We start from the raw sequence: 23,781 nt of genomic DNA, 5'->3' as shown, positions 1-23,781 counted from the left end.
GTGGGTTGTCACCAGCTGCATCTCATAGGCTCAGATGCGGTTTGACTCTTTATGATGTCAGAGCCTTGGACTATTGAAGGATTCCCTAATGGGCCACTCATACCATGTAAACAATGGGTCAACTATCTTTTTTTTTATTCATAATTGACCATTAGCATTTTATACTTACCCAATAAGCCCAAGTATAACTTTCAGAGTCGCTGTTTTATTATGATCATCCCTCGCTTATCTAGAACTCGTGTGAGGAGTAAGGTACACATTTCAAGGTAGCTGTGAAACTGTAAACTATATATAACTAATTATACTTATGATAAAGTGTAAACAGGAAAGTTCTATTAATCTGGTAAAAGTATTTGATCATTGAAGATTAGATGAACAACAATCCAAAACCACAGGGACTTACCTCAATATACAGTGAAGGAAATAAGTATTCGATCCCTTGCTGATTTTGTAAGTTTGCCCACTGTCAAAGACATGAACAGTCTAGAATTTTTAGGCTAGGTTAATTTTACTAGTGAGAGATAGATTATATAAAAAAAAAAACTGAAAATCACATTGTCAAAATTATATATATTTATTTGCATTGTGCACAGAGAAATAAGTATTTGATCCCTTTGGCAAACAAGACTTAATACTTGGTGGCAAAACCCTTGTTGGCAAGCACAGCAGTCAGACGTTTTTTGTAGTTGATGATGAGGTTTGCACACATGTTAGATGGAATTTTGGCCCACTCCTCTTTGCAGATCATCTGTAAATCATTAAGATTTCGAGGCTATCGCTTGGCAACTCGGATCTTCAGCTCACTCCATAAGTTTTCGATGGGATTAAGGTCTGGAGACTGGCTAGGCCACTCCATGACCTTAATGTGCTTCTTTTTGAGCCACTCCTTTGTTGCCTTGGCTGTATGTTTCGGGTCATTGTCGTGCTGGAAGACCCAGCCACGAGCCATTTTTAATGTCCTGTTGGAGGGAAGGAGTTTGTCACTCAGGATTTGACGGTACATGGCTCCATCCATTCTCCCATTGATGCGGTGAAGTAGTCCAGTGCCCTTAGCAGAGAAACACCCCCAAAACATAATGTTTCCACCTCCATGCTTGACAGTGGGGACGGTGTCCTTCTTGAGCAGGGGGACCTTGCGGGCACTGCAGGATTTTAATCCATTACGGCGTAATGTGTTACCAATGGTTTTCTTGGTGACTGTGGTCCCAGCTGCCTTGAGATCATTAACAAGTTCCCCCCGTGTAGTTTTTGGCTGAGCTCTCACCTTCCTCAGGATCAAGGATACCCCACGAGGTAAGATTTTGCATGGAGCCCCAGATCGATGTCGATTGACAGTCATTTTGTATGTCTTCCATTTTCTTACTATTGCACCAACAGTTGTCTCCTTCTCACCCAGCGTCTTACTTATGGTTTTGTAGCCCATTCCAGCCTTGTGCAGGTCTATGATCTTGTCCCTGACATCCTTAGAAAGCTCTTTGGTCTTGCCCATGTTGTAGAGGTTAGAGTCAGACTGACTAATTGAGTCTGTGGACAGGAGTCTTTTATACAGGTGACCATTTAAGACAGCTGTCTTTAATGCAGGCACCAAGTTGATTTGGAGCGTGTAACTGGTCTGGAGGAGGCTGAACTCTTAATGGTTGGTAGGGGATCAAATACTTATTTCTCTGTGCACAATGCAAATAAATATATATAATTTTGACAATGTGATTTTCAGTTTTTTTTTAAAATATAATCTATCTCTCACTGGTAAAATTAACCTAGCCTAAAAATTCTAGACTGTTCATGTCTTTGACAGTGGGCAAACTTACAAAATCAGCAAGGGATCAAATACTTATTTCCTTCACTGTATATATGTACATATATATATATATATATATATATATATATATATATATATATATATATATATATATATATATATAAAGAATATATCAAAATATAGAAATATAGAATCCGGTGGCAGTAATTTGTGGTTAAAGCAGATGCCCAGGTGGGAATTGTAAGTCAGTAAGCCATGAGTGATGCTCACCTGCTATTTGTCTTCTTTAGTGTTTGCAGTTTTTTTGACTGAAGAAGACTAAAATGTGAAAGGCTCATACTGCTATGACCTTCCCCTATTCTTTATCCTGCAGCTCTTCTTGTTCAAACTGACAAGCCCATTACAAGCTCACCATGAATTCAGTGCATGGAGAACAGGCTTTTAATTATAGTAAGAACAGTATGGCCCCAGGTAACTCCAACATATATAATATGACAAACGAGACTAAGGAGTAAGGGGATTTTATTGCAAAAAAATTACTTTCACAGCTTTGTATTGGGCAGATATGTAAATAATTATTTATATTTCTGATTGAATGCCACAATACCTTTGCTACAGTAATAAACTAACCAACTAGTGCACATAAGTTCAAATGAAAGTAACAGGTCATATTGACTGACAATGAATACAGATTACAAAAACAATTTAGACAATTTTTGTCATAATCTTCATTAAACAATTAGACACAAAAACAGAGAGATCTTACAGTCTATCCCTTTCTCCTTGTATCTTATTGTTTGCTGAAGATTTCTGTTTAGAAGATAGATAGATAGATAGATAGATAGATAGATAGATAGATAGATAGATAGATAGATAGATAGATAGATAGATAGATAGAACACATCACAACATCAAGCATAGTCATTTCTATGACAACGCACATACAATAATATGATATCATGACCAATTAAAAAAATCCTTATAAATAATCAAATAATACCCCTTTACACAGACATATTATGCTATTGTATAATATGCAATTGCAGTTGGTTCAGACGTTCTTTTATGCCAACTGCAATAGCACTTTATAATATGTCTGTGTAAAAGAGTATTATTTATATATAAGGATTTTTTTATTGTATTTTATGTATTATTCTATGTTTGATGTTGTGATGTGTAATATTTTGGGGTTGTGACAAACAAAATCCGGTCTTGCTATCACGTAAAGGATATTTACATTTTTCCTAACGTCCTTTTCCTCAAGACCTCTTCAAACATTGGCACTCCCCCACCTATCATTGCACAAGCCTTCCTGATTACCTTATTTAGCCTGTTCATCTCTGCCTTCCTGATGTTACCGCCCCAACAGACCGCACCAAAAAAGATAATACTCGAGACCACAGAGTCATAAAACATTACTAAGAATTTATTACAATCTTCAAAAGATCTCAAATTATGCAAGAAATCCACTTTATTCGTATTCTCAATCCAATTCAACTTATGATACAGATATACACATAAATATTTATAAAATGACACCCGATCAACCTCTTGATCAAAAATAATCACTTCCACCTAATCCTCCGGTTTCCTACGCAGGTCAATAATCATCTCTTTTGTCTTTCCAATATTCAGTTGTAATCCAGTCATAGTACTCCAACTCACAAAATCCCTTACGAGATCCATATATTCTCCTTCAGAACCATCTCTTATAGCCCCCATCTGAGAACTTTTGTAGATGGCAGTACTCCGACCGGTACCTAAAATCTGCCGTGTATAATACAAATAAGAATAGCAAAAGCACCGTTCCCTGAGGTGCCCCTATATCACTTATCGCAATCCGCGACACACACGTGCCACTGCGCACAAACTGTGGGTGCCCAATTAAATAATCAAAAATCTGATTGGACACTTCACTATTAATGTGCATATTCTCAATTTTACTTATTATTAGTTGCAGTCTTATTAAATTAAACGCACTTGAAAAAGAAAAAAACATAACCCTAACCACCACCCCATTCAATTCGAGAAAAAAGTATGCCCTATGCAACAAATATAGAACTGCATCCTCAACTCCAATTTGAGGTTTATAAGCAAACTGTAAAGAATCCACATAATTTGCACAGCAGATTTCAGGTACACTATCACCAGCCTCTCAAAGACCTTCATAATGTGGGAAGTCAATACCACTGGACGGTAAGCATTCGGTAGTTTAGGGTTTGATATGGTACTACACAAGATGCTTTCCAAAACTTTGGGCACCGTCTGTTGTCTTAAACACGTCAGCTAGTGGACCACATAATTGATCCTCAAAAATTCTCAAAACTCGGGAACTGTGCTACCTTAATTTCCTCACTATCCCTTCCTCTGTAAGCCTTTTATTTTCTATTCTAAACCTCCTTAAAGGAACAGTGTCATCAGAAATTATTTTTTTATATGTTAAAGATGTTAGTGCTTTATTAAAAACTTTTATATTTATTTGTGTGTTTGTGTTTTACTTTTTCTTATTTTTACACTTTTTCTTCCCTATGGGGGCTGCCATTTTTTGTTCCATTTCTGTGTGTGTCGATTAACGACACATACAGACATGGAATATGGCAGCCACAGCGAACGGCTCCCGTCCCATTGACTGCAGTGTACGGCGTCTGTGTGGGAACTGCGCATGCGCCGCTCCCACACAGTCCTATTCGAAATTGGCACCGTCCGGCGCCATTTTCCTGTGGACCGGAAGTCGCGGCCGGACAGTAATATTACTACTTCCGGTCGCGGCTTCTGGATTTCTGCACTTGCACCAGCGGCAGCAAACGGAGCGGACGGGCCGGAGGGAGCCGCGGCGGCAGGAGCAGGTAAGAGATTTCAATGTATGTTCGTGTTTGTGTGTGTTTACTACTGTATGTAAACCTACTACACTGTGGGTTAGCTCAAAAAATGGCGACACACAGTGTAGGAGGTTACACCGTTCAAACCCCTCGTTTATCCCGGCACTAGCCAGGATAAAGGAGGGGGGGATGCTGAGAGCTCACTAGAGCGAGGGCTTTTAACCCAATGTTGCAATGCTGCAATTTTGGGAACAGCTCCATCTAGTGACCAAAAATGGGTAGTATTATAAATTAGAAATAATTTATAATATTTCCTGGACTCGTGCAAAAAAATAAAAAAAATTTGAACAATGTTTAACCACCCACACACTAAATGTTTAATTTTTTTAAAAAAAACATGTTTTTCTGGCAACACATTCCCTTTAAGATCTTTACCCACCCACGGTCTATTTTTTCAAAACACTTAAACTGCACATTTGGAGTAATCAGATCCGTACAAAAATTAATTAAATCTGTTATACATTCAGCAACCTCATTTATATCACCTTCATCTGACCCAAAACCAAAAACTCCCTAATCTGTACTTTCAAAGCAGGTTCTCAAACTATCTTTAATTTCCGCTGTCTATTTCTGTACCATTTTAACCTCAACTGGTTTCCCTTGTACCTTTGGACAATACACTGGCTTACATAAAACCAAACTATGGTCCGCATAACCTAATGGTGTTAATGTTATAGTACTATAAGCATTCTTTATGTTAATATATAACAAATCCAATGTATTAACCCCCCCTTGTGGCACATTCCACATACTGAGTAAAGTTTGGTAGAACCTTACCTATGGTAGCATGATTAAAATCCCCTGTTAATACAAAAAAACAGTTGGGATATTTAGTCGTGATACGCACCACTATAGTTGTCAAAACCTCACAGACTGCGCTAGCATCTGCTGGCGGCGGAATGTACAAACCAACCATAATTACATTAAATTTACGTGGCAGGTAATACGGTCTTATTTCTACAACAAGCAACTCAATATTAGCACGACAATGTATTTCTTTCACATAATTATTCCCTGGGTGACACCATTTACTATTAACATACAGTACTACACCCCCCTTTTTTCTTCCCAGTAGTCTTAAAATCCCTATCCGCTCATACAACCCAAAACCCAGGGACTCTAATATTTGCATCAGGGATAGCACCATGCAGCCACGACTCCGTTAAGAAAAGTAAACAACATTCCCTAACTTTGCGGACAAAAATCCCCATTGCTGCAAGCTCATCCATTTTATTATTTAATAATCTTACTGTAATGACGGGGTAGGGAGAAGACAGGTGAACCCTAATCTACCCACCACTCAGTCCCTGCCTACTTGCACAGCCCATCCTAGGCGACGGCGTACAACTGGGCGATGGTCCCTACGCTCAATATGTGCATGACAGACAAACAGACAAGGATACACAGAAGCTAAGGGAAATGGGGCAGTTGCCCACGGCAACACCGTGAGCAACAAGAGTAGTGAACAAGCCGAGTCAAAGCAGGAGTGTACGAGGTACCAAACACAGAGCAGGAGAGTAGTCAGAAAAGCAGGTTCAATATGAAGCAGAGGACAATAGTACAAGCAGCAGCAGCAGAGCCAGGAAACAGGCAGAATCACAGGCAAAGGAGGAGCAGGAAATGAAGGTATAAATAGACAGAGGGCGGGAGCTAGCTCCGTCTGGCCAGGCTGTGATAGGCTCTCCCACTTCTCAGCCTTCCAGCCTGAGTGGTAGATGATCGAGTCACTCTGTCAGACTTAGGAGCAGGTGCAGACTGATTAACCACGGGCGTCGACACAGAAGCTGTGTCTGGCAGATCCTTTACAGTACCCCCCCCTTTTATGAGGGGCCACTGGACCCTTTCTAGGTGGACCTGGCTTATTGGGGAACCGAAGATGGAACCTCCTGAGCAATACCCCAGCGTGAACATCCCGGGTGGGTACCCAAGTCCTCTCCTCAGGCCCCTATCCTCTCCAATGGACCAGGTACTGGAGGGAGCCTTGGACCATCCTGCTGTCCACAATCTTGGCCACCTCCAATTCTACCCCTTCAGGGGTGAGAACAGGGACCGGAGGTTTCCTCGAGGTAGACAAGGATAGGGAGCAGCGTTTCAGGAGGGAGGCATGAAACACGTCGTGTATTCGAAAAGATGGGGGTAGGGAGACAGGTGAGCCCTAATCTACCCGCCACTCAGTCCCTGCCTACTTGCACGGCCCGTCCTAGGCGACGGCGTACAACTGGGCGACGGTCCCTACGCTCACTATGTGCACGACATACAAACAGACAAGGGTACTGTAATGCCGGGGTAGGGAGACAGACATGTGAGCCCTATTCTACCCGCCACTCAGTCCCTGCCTACTTGCAACGGCCCATCCTAGGCGACGGCGTACAACTGGGCGACGGTTCCTACGCTCACTATGTGCACGACAGACAAACAGACAAGGGTACACAGAAGCTAGGGGAACGGGTCAGTTGTCCACGGCAACACCATGAGCAACAAGAGTAGTGAGCGAGCCGAGTCAAACCAGGAGTGTACGAGGTACCAAACGCAGAACAGGAGAGTAGTGAACGAGTCGAGTCAAACCAGGAGTGTACGAGGTACCAAACGCAGAGCAGGAGAGTAGTGAACGAGCCGAGTCAAACCAGGAGTGTACGAGGTACCAAACGCAGAGCAGGAGAGTAGTCAGTAAGCCAGGGTCTATATGGAGCAGAGGACAAAAGTACAAGCAGCAGCTGCAGAGCCAGGAAACCGACAGAATCACAGGCAAAGGAGGAGCAGGAAGTGAAGGTATAAATAGACAGAGGGCGGGAGCTAGCTCCGTCTGGCCAGGCTGTGAAAGGCTCTCCCACTCCTCAGCCTCCCAGCCTGAGTGGTAGATGATCGAGTCACTCTATTAGACTTAGGAGCAGGTGCAGACTGATTAACCACGGGCGTCGACACAGAAGCTGTGTCTGGCAGATCCTTTACACTTACATTCGCCATTAATATTTAGGGAACTGATGGTTTATATCGCCCCCTTTTGTCCCTTACCTTACGCCCGGCACTACTGCCACTAAATGGCCGCCATACTTCACTATGGGCCCTTTCCAACGGGGTAACTGACTTTGGCATATTTTTTCCCATCCTCATCAAATCTCTTCTAGAATATGTAATTACAATATTTCCAACAACATGAGCAGTAAGCAAATTATTAAACGTCTGTGTATTAGGATTAAAATCAACTACAGCCTTCTCCTGTGTCCTTCCATGCCGTGGGGACCCCGCTGGCTAGTCAACAATGTCAATGACCATTTCCTCCATTTTGTTCCCCAGTTCCTGATGGTATCTTGTCCATTGACTTCCCAGCCACAGATTCCACATAATGAGACCTGCCTTAAATAAATCGTCTGAATTTAAATCCAAGCATAAGCATAGGAGCAAACCTCCCAGGTTGTACCTTTGGCAGGGGTAGCAGGAACAACAGGGGCAGCAGCAATAGAATCAACAGCCCAACAGAACCCTCTATCGTCCTTTGCACAATTTTCCCTGGTAGTACTGACAAAGTCAGTAGTATCAGCGGAACATAAGGCACTGCCATCAGAGACGACCCGCATCGGCTCCAGCATCAGCCTCCACCTTGACTCCTAGACCGCGGCCGCAGACACCTGCCTTCTGATACCGGCACTCTGCTTGACCGTACCTTCACCTCCCATACTTTCTAGGATCTGCGCACCGCCTCCAGGACTCCTCCTGACCTAAACACCACTTCCGACACTCTCTCCGGCATTCCATTGGAGCAGACAGCTGCCTCCGACACTCAACTGGCTTGGGCCTCCACAACCTCCTGCTCTCGTGGCCCAACAGACCAACAGAACCACCAATGAGGTATGCCTGGTTTGTCAGGAACACTTTATAACACAGACATCGAAACACTGACACTGACACACGGAGACACAGAGCGGTTTTGGTACAATATTTTGCACCAATGCTGCAATGTTTCTATTATGCGAACCCCAGTGAAATGCATCATCAGTGTGTTCTAGATCTGTGGGATGAAGCCTTAAATAGACACTGCACTTTGAGCAAACTTTGCATAAATCAATATTTTAAGCAAATAAATGAAAATTTGTAATATATCTTTTTAGAGTAAAATACCTCTGTCTTTACTTAGCAGACTTTTTCACCCCCATCCCTCCTAATTGGTCACTCACTCGGAATTTGATGCTATCTCCGTCTTGTCTTAGACAAGTCAGATTCTCAGCTAACTGAAGGATCAGGTTACAGCTGCCCATAGAAGTATATGGAGGGGGAGGAGGGAGCAGAGTGAGGGAAAGGCGGAGAGACACAGACCCTGCGGCGGCTCATAGTAAGATTTTGTATCTCACTCCATTGTTTTATTACTGCTGTATAATGCTGCTCATTACTGCTGTATAGTGTCCTCCGTGTTGATGTTGCTTCTATATATGTTATAGATAGAAATAGGAGAGCAGGATTCTCCTCTTGTATGTGTGCAGTCTATAGAAGATATGATAGCAGTTGGGTTCCACTCATTAGCTCAGAGACAACTGAGAATTAGAAATAGAGGCTGCAGAGAATATAAGTCAAATAATGGCCAGAAATACTGTTACTCCTCATGTATACACATATCACAGCTTATTCTAAAATGTAATTTGAAAGTTTAGGTACGTTTTAACACTTCAGTACATCTGGATGCACTTCCCCAATGCAGATATTTGCCTCCAGGCTTATATCCCTTAAACGAAAGAAGATACAAAATAGTATCAAATTTGTGTAGCTTTACAATATAAAACACAAAATAAAAAAATGTTAGGATCTTAATGAGTTCTTAAAATGAGATTGGGCCCAAAGGACTTGTAGTTTATAGGAATTACTGTAGTAAAATAAGAATAGGAGGATGATTCTTTGAAAATTGAGAGGCAACGGGAGAGTGTAATGGAGCATTGGAGTCATGGATCAGCTCCAAAGATTTGCATGGAATAAGATGATCAGAAGAAAATCATTAGCCATTAAACAGCATGAAAGTGGAGAAGGGTGGAATTCTTGCAACTTATTCAGAAATACTTTAATTAACAATTCTAGAAAAAAAAAAATATCTTTTACAGATGGTATACACATCAATTTCTAGCTTAAGGAGCCATGTTTTGACAGCTGCCAAATACAGGGTAAAAAAATGCCACGAATTAAAAAGTTAAAAAAAGTCCCCTGCCAGTGCATCCTAGCCCTTCTCAAAAACCAAACCCTTTAAATTTCCTGTTTATTTCAAATGTTAGTACTTTGTCGTTATCTCTGTCTCCCTGTGAGCCTGGACTACCAGTTCCTTCTACTCAACATGAGTGACAATCTCAGATTTCCTGACAGGGAAATATCTCACCTTAGATGTCCTTTTCGTCCAGTCATGATTACATTATAAACATCACAAACATTATATCCTATATACTTATTGTTGTACTTGTTTACCTATATGTTGAATACATATTAATATCTCTTTACGATACTTGACTGTAGCACGCAGGCGCGGACATGCGCTGTATGGCACACAATGTTATAATACAAGATCTTTACAAAGATGGTTGCCGACGACTTCCGAATGCATATGCGCATGCGCGGACATGCGCAACTGATCCTGGTAAAATTGACCGGTATCTCAATGAGGATATTCTCCTCAGCTGTAATTCACTATCATGCGAGCCAGGAAGTAGAGAACGCCGGAAACATGAAGACATACGAGCATGGATCCACTGTATGCATATGGTAATGTGGCTGTTTTTAATTCTACACAGGTGTACATAACTAATATTGTTAGTAGTAATTAGCACTGTTTGCACTTTATTAAAGCTCCAGATGTAATGCTGGACTTATTTCCTTAACAGCTTTATTTTTGCTTACAATGTTTGTATCTTTTTAAAGTATGACAACATATGACATTGTATTGATTTTAAACTTATGTATTAATTACTCACTGATTGGGACTATTTTGTCTAGCCCCTATATATGTTACCATGTTTTGCACTGTCCATTATGCTTGAGAAAGGCTCATTGCACAGAGCCAAAACGTTGCACGAAGGCTATTGATGCTATTTTTTCAGCTTGACATTGGAGGGCTGCCTATTATTGGATGTCTCTTACAGGGAATCAGCTACTTGATTTTAGTGCACTAAACCACCAGTATTTTATTCTACTGCTGGGGTTTAACGTCCAAAGCATGCCCCTCTCAATACTGTCCGTTTTAGAATTTTTTACGAAAAAAAAGTTAGAAATTACAGAAGAAGAGTCCTGAGATGAGTCCGGCAGGATCCTGCGCATGTGCAATGCACAGTTGAAGCTGAGGTTGGAACACCTTTAACTGCGCATGCGTAGGATGCTGCAGGACTATTCTCAGGACTCTTCTCCGGTAATTAATAACAAAATGCTAAAACGAACAGTTTTAAGAGGGCCTGTTTAGAATGCTAAACCCCAGCAATATAATGACATGCTGATGGTATAGTGCCCTAAAATCTAGTGACACGTTCCCTTTAAGAGCAGGAAGATTAGGCATTGTTACCTGCCAGTCTGAAAGAACACTCTGGACAAATGATAAGGCTGATCATAAACTGATCAGTAACTGGTGGATGATTCTGGAGAAGTTTCCACAATACTAGCCACAGGAAGTACTAGCCACAGGGAGAGCTCGCCACAGGAAGTACTAGCCACAGGGAGAGCTTGCCACAGGAAGTACTAGCCACAGGGAGAGCTCGCCACAGGAAGTACTAGCCACAGGGAGAGCTCACCACAGGAAGTACTAGCCACAGGGAGAGCTAGCCACAGGAAGTACTAGCCACAGGGAGAGCTAGCCACAGGAAGTACTAGCCACAGGGAGAGCTCGCCACAGGAAGTACTAGGAACAGGGAGTTCAAGCTTGTCTTCAATACCAAGTGTACTTCCAAACCTCATGGTAATTTAGTCTTAAAGCAATTTCTCCATTACAATTATACTGACATCTAAATTATCTTATGGTCATGATCACAGTGTATAGATCTTTATGAGTGATTATTGAGTAAAAGATTAGGCAATGCCTACAGCCGTGTCCAGCTAAGTTTATATATATAACAAGGGTAGACACATGATCAGATAGTCCTGTTTTGTAATGATTCCATAATTTATTCTTGGAGGGAATGTTTCACATTACATGGATTTTATAAAAGAATGCATAGGGTGTTTGATCAAAGGAGATGCACCATATCTGCTTGGGGTCAGTCTTCTGCTATGTGGACATTCCCCCTGGTTAAGAGTTATCACAGGACATCACAAGGCATTGCTGTCAACATCTCAGTAGAAAAGGATTTACAATTGTTCATGCTCCTTGCTTCCTGACATTGCTTATAATAAAAACACAGTATCAGGTTATGAGTAAGGCACTAGAGGATGACCGCTCGCTTCAAGAGAGCACCACAGTGCAAAATGGCCTTGTCAGAGAGCTACCACAACACATATATCACTGTTTCATGGATCACAAACTTATCTTTTGAGGACAACACCTTATGTCCCTAACACTCTATTATTCTTGAAGTGAAGTATTCTAGAACCGAATATTACAGAAAGCATTTGTTGGGTTGCATAAAACAGTTTCCAGAGCTGACGCCTAATATTAGACATAAGCACAAGCTTATCTATGGACCGAGTGACAGAGACTGGTGACATTAATCATCAATGTCTGCCAACTGACAATACAATGCAGCACTGTGGAAAAGGTAGGGCCCGGTCAAGGAGAAAAAGATCTTTATGTAAATATAGTTTCGGTTTTTTACATCTAGAACTATATTCTATATGATGAAATGTATTGTATGATATTGAATAAAGATACTTGTTTCCTAAACCCCTTTATCCCAAAAATATTTAAAAAGTCAAATTTTTCTATGACATGAATAATTTAGAAAAAATAATTAGAAAAAAACATGTAAAACTAAATGATTTTCACAATTATATTAAAAAAATTGATACCGTTTGATAAAAAGATTGCTGCAATTAAGAGTCAGAAGACATCCAGATGCTCTGTCTCTAACACTTTGCCATATGCCACAGAACTGAACAGAAGGTCAAAACTACAGAGCACATGGAGAGAAGAATCTGCTATTCCCTTTAGACTGTGACATTTTATATCTTTTATCATTTTAACATATTGATTGAGAGGTCATGATGAAGAAGAGTAATAAAACTTTTATTAAATGGAAATGACGGCAGATTTTAACCACTGTGCTGGTATCTGCTCTCCTCTAATGCCACTTTCACACTTCTTTTTGGTCAGTATTTTGCATCAGAATTTTAAAGGTGCAGATCTGTTGACTATACTTGTCCTCAGTTTAAGTTCCACTTCTGGATTTGGCGTACAAATACTGTCATTAAAAAATCACCAACAGGTAGCACAGAAATTGATTAAAAGGGTTGTCCAGTTTAGAAACCCCATATTTAAGTACCCGATTAGGCAATTCTAGCTGTAGCACTGGAGGACCTGTCCTTCCTGCATTACACTGATAACCCATTAATATGAATGGGCACAGCGTAATGCTTAATTTTCCATGTGGTGGCGCTGCAGGAAAATGAAACACACTGCAGGGTTTCCCCGCAGATTACAGCTGATTGCCAGGGATCCCAACAGTGGAACACTTTGTGATCAGTTTATTGTGAAGGAACTGTTCTAACAAGTAGAAATTGTTCAAAGCAGAGAACCCCTTTAACATTTTTTTTAAATGACCTAGAAAACTCCTAATTATGGGAAATGTACTATCATAATATGTTCTGAAAATGTTTGTAGTTTATATACTGTATAGGGCAACTATTACATTTTATTTTCTATTATAAAAAAGTAAAAGCAAAATTAATTACACTACAAGTGATATTAACGTGGATCTGTCACATATTTATACCACCCGCTTTGATGGTGGCTTAAATAAGTGACAGACATGCTGATTTCAGCGGTCTGTCACTTACCAGCTAATGTGCTATCACTGTGCATAGTGAAAAAAGTGTCAATCATCGGCTTGACTGCGGGGGGAGGGTGGCGGGACAGCATGAATATACTTGTCATGCTTGCGGCACTGCTAATAAATTACAGCACGCTGAAATCAGCATGTCTGTCACTGCGCTATGCTGCCTTCAGACAGGACAGCATAAGTATGTAACAGATCCTCTTTAAATGGGTTTCCCGGGACTTTTATATTGATGGCTTATCCTTAGATCAGGTCATCGATATCAAATTTAACATCCTAGCATCCCTACCGATTAGTTGACCGAAAGGTGCGGCCTTTCCATAGTTTACCAGGCACAGCGCCATATACATTAATAGCAGGTGTTCTTGGGATTTCAGTTCCGGTCCCATTCAAACGAGTGAGAGCGGGCTACAGAAAACTGAAATCCAAGTCACAGCCGCTATGGATGTGTACGGCGCTGTGCCTGGTAAACTCTGAGAAGGCCGTGTCTTTAGTCGCCGCGACCAGTGGCGGATTATCATTAGGGCGGTTCGGGCGGCCGCCTGGGGCCCAAGGCTCCCAGGGGGGCCCATGGCCGACCGAACCACACATGATCGCACTGCCCCCCTTATGCCCGGTGTGGCGTCGCTAGCACCGGAGGGGGCCCCGGTGCTAGCGGCAGCCACATTCACACATCAATGAAAAGTTACTATAGTAACTGGGGCCTATGTAATAAACTACACGGGCCCCTGTTACTATAGTAACTGACAGTACTTCTTGGACAGTACTCCTCTTCCTGGAGCGCATCGGAGGCTCTGACGTGTCAGCGCTGTGCGCAGCGCATAACGTCACAATGCTATGCGCCGCGCACAGCGTCCCGACAGTTGATGGAGTGAGGACCAGCGGCCGAAGAGAAGGTAAGTTTAATTTTATTGTCTTGCTGATGGGTTGGGGGTCAGACACCCGGGACCCCCGATAATCAGCTGTTTTGAAGGGGTTGCAGCCGCTCGTACAAGCGCTACTTCCCCTTCATTCCAGTTACTTTCTCACACTGAATTGCCGACACGGACGTGTCAGCGATTCACAGTGTGAGCAAGTGAGGGAACTGAAGGGGAAGCAGCACTCGTATGAGCGGCTGCAACCCCTTCAAAACAGCTGATTAGCGGGGGTCCCGGGTGTCTGACCCCCAACCCATCAGCTATTGATGGCCTATACTGAAGATAGGCCATCAATGTTTAAACCTTTAAAGCCTACCGTGTGTTAGGCTTAGATACAGGGCCCCAGCTTATACTGCATAAGCATACTGTCTACTGGACCCTGTATCTAAGCCTACATTAGGCTTAGATACAGGGTCCAACAAACAGTATCACACATGCACATGGGACCTGTATCTAGGGCCCTGTATCTAAGGCCCTGTTCACATCACCGTTGCCCTTCCGTTGAGGGGTTCCACCTGGTTAACCCCTCAACGGAAAGGCAAATGGAAACCTTAGCTTCCGTTTCATCACCATTGATCTCAATAATAATGGAAACTTTGCTAAAGATTTCCGTTTGGGGGGATATTCATTTGTGTCTATAGGGGGCTGTGTGTAATGCTCTCTACGGGGGGGATGTGTGATATCTACAGGGGGCTGTGTATGGCGCTATGTATGGTGGGGGTGTAATATCCACAGGGGCTGTGTGTGGCACTATGTACAGGGGGCTGTGTGTGGCACTATGTACATGGGGCTGTGTGTGGCACTATGTACAGGGGGCTGTGTGTGGCACTATGTACAGGGGGCTGTGTGTGGCGCTATCTATGGGGGGTGTAATATGTACAGGGGGCTGTGTGTGGCACTAGGTACAGGGGGCTGTGTGTATGTGGTGTTTTACAGTGTGTGGTATTATTATATTCAGGCGCGCAGTGTTTGGTGCTATTATATTTAGGGGTACAGTATGTGGCACCATGATAACTTTATTTTCATTTACAGGTGTGGATATGTTGGAAAAGTGAGGAGTCGAAGACATCTGAGTGGCAAATTCTGCAGAAATCAGTCATGGCCGGGAGAAGTCGTCATGTGCTCTGGACCGGATGAAGAAGAAAAGGGGAAAAAAACTACTAGAATCTGAGACGTCGTCACATGTGAGTCACTAGATTTATAGAGAATCTGTCACCTCTCCTGACATTTTTATTATAGGAAATCCTTGTATTTCACAAAGCCTTTCTGCAGTCCAGGACTGATAGACAATTCCCCTTGTCAGGAGGATGTGTCCCAGCACAGTGTGATACTGTCAGTATGTTGGGACACATTAATGCTTGCCCAAAAAGGTAGTGTTAAAAATAGGTACGGCACTGTAGGGCGGCGGTGCGCAAGGGGGGCCCAAGTTTGGGTAACAGCCCAGGGCCCATAGTCTACTTAATCCGCCACTGGCCGCGACCTTTTCAGTTGGCTGATTGATGAGGGTGCCTGGAGTTTGACCCCAATCATCTGATATTGATGACCTATCCTAAGGCAATTACATCAATATAAAGTCCTGGAAAACCCCTTTAAGGCACAATTGGCCTATACGGCTCCCTGCCCAGCTCATATTACTATGAAAATTTCAGATTACCCAAACTGATCATAGGAGATTTTATTAAAAGTCGTTTTCCGAGTTTATATAAGTAAAGATAAAACGTTGTCAATTTTCAAGATCTATACTTCTCCCCAACACATCAGCAGCAGAAAAATCTGTTCTTTTTTTCATATGTTCTGCGTAGAAGCATGGAAATGCTTACGACTTATATGGCAAACATATGGTCCTAACATATGCAATTGTATGCCATGTAGTTGCACGTGTCGCCCATTGACTCACCCATGTGGTACACATTTTTTTGCAGGATCCGCCTATATTAAATGAATAGGCAACTATGCCTTTCAATAAAGTGAACAAAAAAGATATGCTGATGTATACTAGCCTAACGTATGCCAAAAGGACACTCTGTATTAGCCATTATCTTTCTTCTGTCCTGATATTTTTCTACAATTTATTAGTGTAACTAAAATGATTTTCAGTCTAGAGTCCAGACTGTTTAGCTCACAGAGAATTGTCTGTACTGGATACAATTGTGTCCACCTTTCATCTGTGAATTCTTGTATGGATTCTTGTCATTGGCCAAATTGCTTTCTATTTGTAATCAATTGTTGAACTCATAAACGTATTCCAGGATAGGCGATGACCTTAGTAATTTCCAATAATGTGGAGCTGCTTTCCCTACCATCAGGAAATGCAGATTTTTAATTGCCAAAGTTTTTGGATGCCCTTTTTCAAGTTTTTTGCCTATTTTTTTGCCCACGACTGTTGAATCGTATGCAAAAACTGCCAAAAAAACGCCATGGGTTTTTTCTGCCTCCCATTGATTTCAAATGGGAGGTCAGAGGTGGAAACCACTCGAAGAAAGAGCATGCAACATTTGTTTTCCCCATGCGGCCAAAAGCTGCCCCGGTAAAAGAAATGCTGTGTGAACTGAACCTCATCTTTACTAGAGCAAGTTAGGGCGTTCCCTGCATCTATGTTTCCCAAAAAGGCAGTGAACATTTTCACCATATTAATACACTGATCTGTTTTGCCATTGGTAACTAATAGGTCAGGATAAATATTTTGCTCTTGACATTTATGGAAGGCTGAACATCGAACTCCCCCTTCCATGGCCAAACAAAACTTGACAAGGGGTCTCTTACAAAAGCTTCAAAAGTAGAGGAAAGCACCCTTCTAAGTATAATCAAGTTTTAGCAATGAATGAGGGCGAAAAGTCCCCACAAATTATCAGAGCTGTATATAGGCCACCCATTAGGGGTCGTTCTTTTGGGCAAGCCTCACAAACTATTCAGAAATAGGGAAATGGGAGGTATTAGGAGATTATTTGAGCTACACATGGACATGCTGGGAAGACCGCAGTATATATAAATATATATAAATTATAAAACGATCAACATCCACTCCAAGCTAGAAAGTTGGGTCATCAAAGAGTGATGGCATGAGGGGCTGTCAATGCAATAATGCATAATGTTTTAGGAAATTATACTAAATAGTACTTGCATGCACAAAGTGCAATCCAGATGGCCACAAATGTCCTCAGACATTGAAAGAGTACATTAATAATGGGGTGTTGTTAATAGAAGGTGGGATGTAAATTGACCGCTAAAGATATGTGTGCATCTATATGGTGTGTATGCTTCAATGTTTGTATGTGTCAGGATGTATGTGTGTGTGTTTGTGTTGGTATGTGACTGTGTTAATATGTATATCAGATTTGAATATGTGTCTAGTGTTTTCAGTGTATTTATTTTTATAGAAGTGTTTATGTATATGTGTATCAGTGCTTGTATCCCTGTATTAGAAGCAAGCTTCTAGCTAAAGAATGGGCAAGACCAAACATATGGGCAGTCAATATCTTGATATAGTAGTGCCAGCGGCATTTTGCCCCACCTTCAATATTACAGAACATTAAAGCAGGCGCCATTATGTTGTAAATTAAGTTTTATTGTATTACCCCAAATATTACAGAGTGTGTGTGTGTGTGTGTGTGTGTGTGTGTGTGTGTGTGTGTGCGTGCGTGTGTGTGTGTGTGTGGTGTGTGTGGTGTGTGTGTGTGTGTGTGTGGTGTGTGTGGTGTGTGTGTGTGTGTGTGCGTGCGCGCGTAGGTAGGTTATGCTGACAATGTATTACAGTATATGATGTTAATGAAAGACTCACCAGACAGATTTTAACTATTCGATGGGTATACAGGACATGCTAGCCCCCTCTCGGCTTTTCTTTTTTTTTTGTACCAGAATAATGACAAATATCCTGCAAAATGTGGACTCAGGTCACGAATATAAAATGCAGGGCACAGTGGGTGTAGAATACTTTCAGGACTTACGAACCAGCTAATTGGAACTGAAAAGCAAAAAACAAACCGTAACGAAAAAAAAATGCCCTGACATCTAATGAGATCATTTATAGCTCCCAATAAAAACAGCTTCACAGGATAAAAGTTTTTACAAGATTTTTTTTAAACTGTCAGTGAAGTGAATTATTAATCTTCAAACAAGACATGTCAGACCTATCAGTTCCAATGTAGTTGCAGCAGCTTTTCAGAGCTGCAATCTTAAGTGTAAGCACACACAGTGTCTTACTGCTAATTTGCCAGCGATTACACCAGGAGAATCAGCAGGGATTGTCTCCCCAGTTGTGCTGAGATTCGGAGTCTCATACTACTTGTTGTCACTGATAATGCTATGTCCAGATACCATATAGAATACATATTACTTAGTAACCCTGACACAGTATTCTGTACTAAATATTGAGAGAATCTTATGGGCCATGTAAACGAGCGACGATCAACAAAACAACTCGTTTATTGGCGCTCGTTTGCTCCTTTCACAAGGAGCCATGTATGAGGATGATCCCCTCTTCCCCATTAATTTCTATCATGTCCGCAGCACTTCTCCCTGTTTACACAGGGTGATGTGCTGTCGACAATGATAATATTTTAGGTTACATAGACGATTCAATCAGCCGTTGTACGAGTGTTTGCTTGTTTGCATTCTGTGAATGCTCGTTTGCCCCGAAAATTGGCCCGTGCAAAATAGCCTGAAGAGTCCCTCCTGACAGAAGCTGAGAAGGCCGATATATAGTTTTGTGGGAAAAGATTCAGTATAACTGGTATTGTATTTTATTGATTTAAATCCCTGCTCATATGGACTTATGAGTGACTCATTTATAGACCGTCTACGCTATGTGAGCATGCATACAGAAATAGCTGTCAATCACTACGTAGGACCGCCCACTGGACTCATAAATCCATAGTGAGCAGGAATACATTTCAAGTGATCCTAAATCTTTTCCCACCAACTATATATCAATCTGCTCAGCACCTCCTGCTCCATATCATGCTGTCTATAGATAGGAAAGCATGTTTCCTGTGACAGATTTACTTTATATTGGAAATAGAGATTAACAAATTGAGATTAGTTTGCAATTCGTAGTTTATGAGATTGATTTGCAAATCTTTCGAGAAATAGGTGAATTGATTACCTAAGCATGACACTTCAAGTTTTCAAGTTAGCAAATCCAATCTCAACGTCTGTGATTCTATCTGTAGAAAGGACTAAAGATCTGTAAAATCCAAAGCAATGTGCTTGTATGGTTTGTCTGGCATTTCCTGCTTATGTAAGAAAACTTTGTAACAATGGATATTCTACAATGTAATGATTCTAAACAATACATTTTATTATAAAATATAAGCACAATTACAGCACCTAATGAATATATGTAGATTGAACAGTTGTAAGAATTGGTACTCTGCTTGTATTCATATAGGAACTAAAGTGAAAAGATTCAGTATAGGTTAATTCCTTCTTTGAAATCCCTGCTCATTCTGGGCTCTTTGGTCCTACTCAAGGATTTACAGCCAGAAAAAAAAAGATTTTGTCATATAGCGCAGTGTTAAAATGTACGTATGAAGTTCAACCACAAAAACAGAATGAAATTAAGGGTAAGATAAAAAAAAATAATATATATATATATATGTGTGAATGTCATGTGAAACTTGGAACAGGTGGGTATAGAAATATATTATATAAAATGAAAATTCTTACCTGAAGGAAGCAGTGTCCTATGGCGGAATGTTCCTGCAATGTTACATTATAGAACTGTTGTAAGAAAACGGGTTCATTGTCATTGACATCCTCAACAAATATAGTCACAGGACAGGTGGTGGACAATGGAGGGTCACCATGGTCAGTAGCTACAACAACTAAGTTTAATTCAGTTTCTGCCTCAAAGTCAAGTGTTTTGGTAATGCTGAGAACCCCTGTATGTGGGTCTAACATAAAGGCTGAAGAAGTAGCACTCTCCTTGAAGGTATAGGTGATCCTAGAATTTGGGCCATCATCATCCAAGTCCTGGGCATTAAGGGTGAGCACAGCTGTGCCAGCAGATGCAGCTTCTGAAACTGAGGCATGGTATTCTTCAGGGTGAGTAAAAACAGGGGTCTCATCATTTAAATCTGTGACAGCAACAAGTAGTGTTTTAAGAGTGTGTAAAGGAGGAGAACCTGAATCCCTAGCAAGCAATCTCAGCTCATATAAGTCCTTTTGTTCACGATCCAGGGGCGCTTCAACAAACAAAAAATATATTTGAGGTGCAACAGAACGAAGAGAAAAAGAGCCATCAGAACCTTCCAAAGTCAGAAACACCTGTTGTGGTGCACCCAAATTCCCATATTCCAATTTTTGTCTTTCCGCCATTATATTCCTATATTGTTTTCTTTGTTCTTTATTACTGTTCGGCGTTGCATTAAATAGTGAATATCTCATGTCAGCATTTTCTTCCAGTGTATCACTATATAGAGTTGTATCTACATGCCCCCCTCCTTTTTGACCTTCAGTACTTTCCAAAGGAACATCCTTAAGTTCTAAGTCTGGGTCAGACACCGAAATTCTTGCAAGGTACTCGCCAACCCTTGCTCCCTCTGATATTTCTGGGCGTCCACTGTCAGTAAGTAGTGTGATTTGTATTTGGGGTTTGTTATCATTAACATCAAGAACTTTTATTATAACAAGGACACTTGTCACTTCAGGTTGTGATCCTCCATCTTTAGCTTGCACCACAAGTTGATGAAGAGCCCTTTGCTCTCTGTCTAAGGGTCGATTAACCCTTACTACTCCACTGGTTTCTTCAACAAAAAAGTAACCCTCATCAGACCGTAGTGTGTACCTCACCTCCCCATTGCTATCTAAATCTGGGTCAGTGGCATGGACTGTGCAAATTGGTGTACCCACAGGAGCATTTTCCCACACCCATCCCTTATATTCAGGCAGGTCAAAGGTTGGGGGGTTGTCATTCGCATCCAACACTGTGATGTCTACTAAAAGTCTTCCAGTTCTACGTGGATACCCTCCATCAAAAGCCTCAACTTCCAGCTGATACCTGTCAACCTCCTCCCTATCCAACCAATGCACCAACACAAGATCCAGGGCGTAAAAATTGGAATGTGTAGATGACCCTTCTAATTGTACCTCCTCATGTGAGCCTGATCGGTGACTATTTTCCCCTGTATCTGCATACCAGTCATACAGATAACCCTCAGAATATGCATCAGGACTATGGCCCTCTACTGTTAATTCTTGCCGCTCCCCATGTATCTCTACTCCATACGACACGCCTTCTGCATACTCAAGCCCATCATCCTTATATTCTTGTCCCTCTCCACTTAATTTCTCATTCTGCCCTATCCTACCTAATTCACTATGAGAATTCACTGCTACCCATGTCCCCGTGTGTTCTGCTTGTAACCCTTCACTGGTCCCATTTATCAGGTCGGCGAGATGTACATTATCATATACACTGTCCTGCCCAAGTATGTCACCTTCTTGCCACTCCTGGACAGTTGATCTTGCCCTATTAACCTTCTCATTCGCCCCTCCATTTTTTCCTGCCTGGTCCAAAACTGCAAAACCTTTCTCAACACCCACACCAGATTTGCTGCCCCCATACCTGATGATGAAGGCACTTCCTTGGCTGCCCCTAATCAAAGAGTAACCCCTCAGCCCATACTCCCCAGTGTCTGGGTCTCTGGCTGCAGGTAACCGAAAGGTGGTGCCAGGTGGAGTTAGCTCAGATACTTGCAGTCTCATCGATTCTACAGGGAAGGTGGGTGAATGATCATTAACATCTTGCACCTTGATCTCTACTTGGACAACATCTCCTAGCAAAGTGGCAGCAACAAAGCTGTAGCGTTGTCTTCTCTCCCTGTCCAGAATTCTTAATGTCCTCACAATGCCAGTCTCAGTGTCAATGTGGAAGTCCCTCAGTACTGGAGACTCCCCATCCTCCTCAGACAAGAAAAAGCCTTCACCAGGGCTCCCTTCGGGCAGTCCAGCACGAATATCTCCCACTAAGGTTCCTGGTGGCAGTCCTTCGTCCACTGCCAGGCTGAGATTGTACACCTGAGCTCTGCAGCAACTGTCCATACAGAGCAGCATCAGCAGTAGAGGCAATGAGTGGCAGCAGCATCCCATCACTTTATCACCTCTACCTCTGCACCTTCTGACTGGCATCCTCTCAATCCTAAAGACTCAGTCTCCTAAAGGCTCTGTCAGTGCCATACATATGCATAGACGTCTTCTGTGCCAGTCAGTAAGAGGCAACACTTTTATCCTCAGAGTGAAGGGCATAAAACATCCAGACTATCCCCTCTTATGTCTGCAGCTCATTCTTAAAATCAAAAGGTCCAGATGACCTGGCAGACTGTGTTAGATTAATGCTGAGATCCAGAAGAATAACTCCCTCCTTCCTGGAAGAAATGCAGTATCCTGTCTCCTGTATTGTCCTATGTGCAATGAGAAGAAGAAAAAAAAAAACCTTCAATATTTCCATTCACATCTGGTTTTCTTCTGCTGGATCTCTGTCCTTTCCCATAGAATCAGGTGCATGCTCTGTATTATTGCTTGCTGATATTGACAAGAGGAAAATCATATAATCCTCTGGAGCAAAGATAAGAGAGGAAAAAGAAGCAGGAAAAGTTGATGGGAATAACAAGTGTGTGTGAGTATGTGTGGCGGCGGTGGCAGCAGCAGCAGCAGCCTGGTCCCTGCAGTGCTACCTCCTCCCAGTACAGACAATGTAGTGTGCCTCCGCTCTCTGCCTGTCTAGAGCTGTGCCTGCTCCTGATCATGTGATCCCAGGCAAGGGCAAAGCCTTCTCATAGCATTACACTGCAGCAAGCATCTGCTCTCACTAGCACTCACTACTAGTACTACAGCACTGTCTACACAACATGCACTACATAGACATTTCATACACAGCCTCCAATCACATACACAAGTGTCAATATTACTGGTGAACACTCCGCGATACTATAGATTAAAGGTTGATAAATTTCCCATATGTGAATGTTTTATCCATTATTCTCTGACGTCCTTTCCATCAGTTGTTTTCTGTTTTGTTTAACCACTTGGTGGCTTAAAAAAAAACCTGAAAATAGAAAAATATTACTCTTTCATAAATTTTCAGTTACTAATGCCAAACATACCCCAACATATCTATCTATCTATCTATCTATCTATCTATCTATCTATCTATCTATCTATCTATCTATCTATCTATCTATCTATCTATCTATCTATATTTATATATATATATATATATACATATATATACATATATATATAGATATATATATACGTATATATATATGTATATATATATATAT

The 23,781-nt window shown here is 41.7% G+C and overlaps 1 protein-coding gene across 1 annotated transcript in view; it reads right to left on the bottom strand.

Annotated features, from left to right (window-relative positions):
* Window positions 1-23,172, bottom strand: part of DCHS2 (dachsous cadherin-related 2) — a 310,518-nt gene extending 287,346 nt beyond the window's left edge. The window contains exon 1 of the mRNA XM_075860333.1: window positions 20,165-23,172. Coding sequence (XP_075716448.1) covers window positions 20,165-22,627 — 2,463 coding nt within the window. The 5' untranslated portion in view covers window positions 22,628-23,172. The remainder of the gene's footprint in view (window positions 1-20,164) is intronic.
* Window positions 23,173-23,781: the final 609 nt, after the last annotated feature.

The sequence above is a fragment of the Rhinoderma darwinii genome, chromosome 1, assembly GCF_050947455.1.
Source record: "Rhinoderma darwinii isolate aRhiDar2 chromosome 1, aRhiDar2.hap1, whole genome shotgun sequence".
NCBI classification, from domain to species: Eukaryota; Metazoa; Chordata; class Amphibia; order Anura; family Rhinodermatidae; genus Rhinoderma; species Rhinoderma darwinii.
Note: the sequence above shows the minus strand (reverse complement) of the source record. Positions and strands in the feature narration are given on the sequence as shown.